At 36.3% G+C, this 2,832-nt stretch overlaps 1 protein-coding gene across 1 annotated transcript; it reads left to right on the forward strand.

Moving 5' to 3' along the window:
• The first annotated feature begins 997 nt into the window (after positions 1-997).
• LOC131599934 (F-box/kelch-repeat protein At3g23880-like) lies at positions 998-2,449 on the forward strand. The gene has a single exon (XM_058872174.1). It carries the CDS (start codon positions 1,038-1,040, stop codon positions 2,232-2,234), a length of 1,197 nt encoding a protein of 398 aa, XP_058728157.1. The 5' UTR covers positions 998-1,037; the 3' UTR covers positions 2,235-2,449.
• Positions 2,450-2,832: the final 383 nt, after the last annotated feature.

Genomic DNA, 2,832 nt, shown 5'->3' on the forward strand with positions numbered 1-2,832 from the left:
ATTACACGGCAATCGCTAGGATCCAGCCAACCAAACACCAAAAGACCAAGAAAAGAAAAGCCCAAATCTACGCTAACATAAGACTAATAATATGGGCCTTAAGAATAGGACTAAACCATCCTCTAAAAACAATCTTAAAAAGAATGTCTTTGATAACAGTTTCACTATCCATTTTCTTTCCAAAACAAATGTTGTTTCGAAACATCCACACGCCATAAATTGTCTCCGTTGCTGCCAACTTTAGCAAGACAGCCTTCCAACCTTTGTCAGTCCCATGATTAACAAGTCATATGAGCTCCTCATCCCATCCTTTAGGGGAGTGTTGCACTTGAATCCAATGGAGAACACTAGACCACACTTTCCTTAATTCATCACATTCAAAGAGAAGATGCTGAGTAGTTTCCTCTTTACCACAAAAGCTGCACTCACTATTATTCAGCATTCCAAATTTAACCAACATACTTTTAGTAGCATCTATTGTGGCAAGCTAACCACAGAATAACTTTTGCCCTGGGTCTAGCGTAGTTGTTTAGCAACAGCTTATGCCAATACACAATAGGACCAATTTTCATGTTGGCATACACCAGCTTCATATAGAATCTACCTTTATCAAGCATAGAATTCCATTCATCAGTATAATTAGCAATATACTCTCTCTGTACAAGGATGCTTCGCATAATCCATGTAGCATGAAAAATTGCTAGCGTATAAAATAACCATAATTTTTGGTTCATAAAAATTGCTAGCGTATTCTATTATTTAATTAGAAAGTAAATTATAAAAACAAAATAATGATCCTCAAATTATGGAATAAATTTAATTTTTATTAAAAATATGTAATTAAAATAACCATAATTTTTGGAAAATATGTAACTAATAATTATGATTCTATAAATAACCATCAAATTTGAAGAATTAGTTTTGGGTGTAACGTAGAAAGCTATGATTTTTAGGTTTTGGTATAATTGAGTTTAGTAGTTTATAGAACATAATCGCTTGTTGTTGAAGAGAGAAAAGGCTCACTCAGTCAAGAAGGAATGGCGCCAAATAGCGATGCGGATGAACGAAACGACGTCGCTTTGTCTGATTCACTCGCCGTAACCCTAACATCACTGTCTTCCTCCTCCATTAAAAAACGCTCACTTCTCACTCTTCCATTCGACCTCGTGGTAGAAATTCTCTCTTTGCTTCCCGTAAAGTCCCTCATGCAACTCCGATGCGTCTGTAAGTCCTGGAAATCTCTAATCTCTGATCCCAAATTCGCCAAGAAACAACTTCGCGCGTCAATGCCATTCACCACTCACCATCACCTCATGCTAACCTTCCTCGATCGCCTCGATCGCCCAAGCAAGTTCAGCTTCATGGCTTACTCTCTATCATCCTTCTTCGCGGAAGGAACCACAACCACCATGGAGCTAGAGTACCCTCTCATAATCAACCAAACTAGTTTCGTTCAATGCGCTGGCTCTTGCCATGGCATCCTCTGTTTCCATCATGATCAAGGTGTATCTTTTTTGTGGAATCCTTCCATTAGAAAATTTACGAAATTGCCCCCTTTGGAAATAGACGGTGACTCACCATTCGACCTTTCCTTTGGCTATGATAATTTCAGTGACAGTTACAAGGTTGTTGCTGTTTCATGCTGTAAATTTTCTGTTATTAATGGTATTAGGGTTTACAAAACTCAAGTAAAGATTCATACTTTGGGCACCCATTCTTGGACAGAAATGCAGGACTTACCTTTTGGTCACATTTGGGAAACCGGAAAATTCATTAGCGGAACTATTAATTGGTTAGCATCTAAAAATTGGCGTTCCCCAAAAGTCATTCTTTCTCTTGATTTTGAGAAGGAATCTTGTCGAGAGCTTCTGCTGCCTGATTTGGGAGGGGTTTTAGACTTAGAGATGTTTAAGGATTGTTTGTGGATATTATCTCATGGGGATACTTTTATAGATATTTGGCTTATGAAGGAGTTTGGAAATAAAGAATCTTGGACTAAAGTGGTCCGTGTTCCTAACAATGGAGGTATTGAATCTTGGTCTTATGTTTCTGCACTTTATGTTTCTGCACTTTATGTTTCCGAGGATGATCAAGTGCTACTGGATATTAACCAAAAGTTGGTTATTTACAATTCTAGTAATGGCACTTTTAAGGATTGTAATATTCAAAACATAAATTGTCCGTGGATGAAACGAGATGTCTACATTGAGAGTTTGATATCACCTTGTTTCTAGAGACGACACTTTTATAGATTATTGATGTGTTGTTGGTAGATGGAATTTGCAGCATGAGAAATTGCTACGGTAGGTGTAATTTATTTGTCAGTAAGAGTTTTTTTGCTGGTTCTCTTATTGTGTAATTCATTATATGTTTATCTCATTTGATTTTCTTAGATTGAAACTAAGTGTTATGTCTAGTCACTTGTATGTTTGTTGAAATTTCTTCTCAAACTGTTTGATGTGTAAGTTTATTTGATTTTTGTGGTACCTCTTAATATCAAATACACTTCCTTGGGTTAGATACAATAAGTCTATTTTCATATTTACCCTTGTTTTTTCTGTTTTGAGTAATGGTACAAAAAGAGATGGAAATTGGTACATGATGCGTATCATTGAATATCCATCCCATATCCATGTCCCACAAATTGGGAATGCTGATACAAACAAAGTCACTACAGACAAAATTTGAAAATTGAACACAAATTTGTTAAAAGTCAAGAGAACATAAGACAATGATGAAGTAGTCCCATGCAACAAAATTCATGTCACTTTGAGGCTCATTTTCTCGTTGAATCATATATCATTGTGCAACCAGTAACAACTCTGTGTGATA

This window comes from Vicia villosa, linkage group LG4 (assembly GCF_029867415.1).
Source record: "Vicia villosa cultivar HV-30 ecotype Madison, WI linkage group LG4, Vvil1.0, whole genome shotgun sequence".
Lineage (NCBI taxonomy): Eukaryota > Viridiplantae > Streptophyta > Magnoliopsida > Fabales > Fabaceae > Vicia > Vicia villosa.

Excerpts from the sequence above, each read along its gene's own strand:
- LOC131599934 (XM_058872174.1), top strand. The coding sequence starts at position 1,038 with ATGGCGCCAAATAGCGATGCGGATGAACGAAACGACGTCGCTTTGTCT.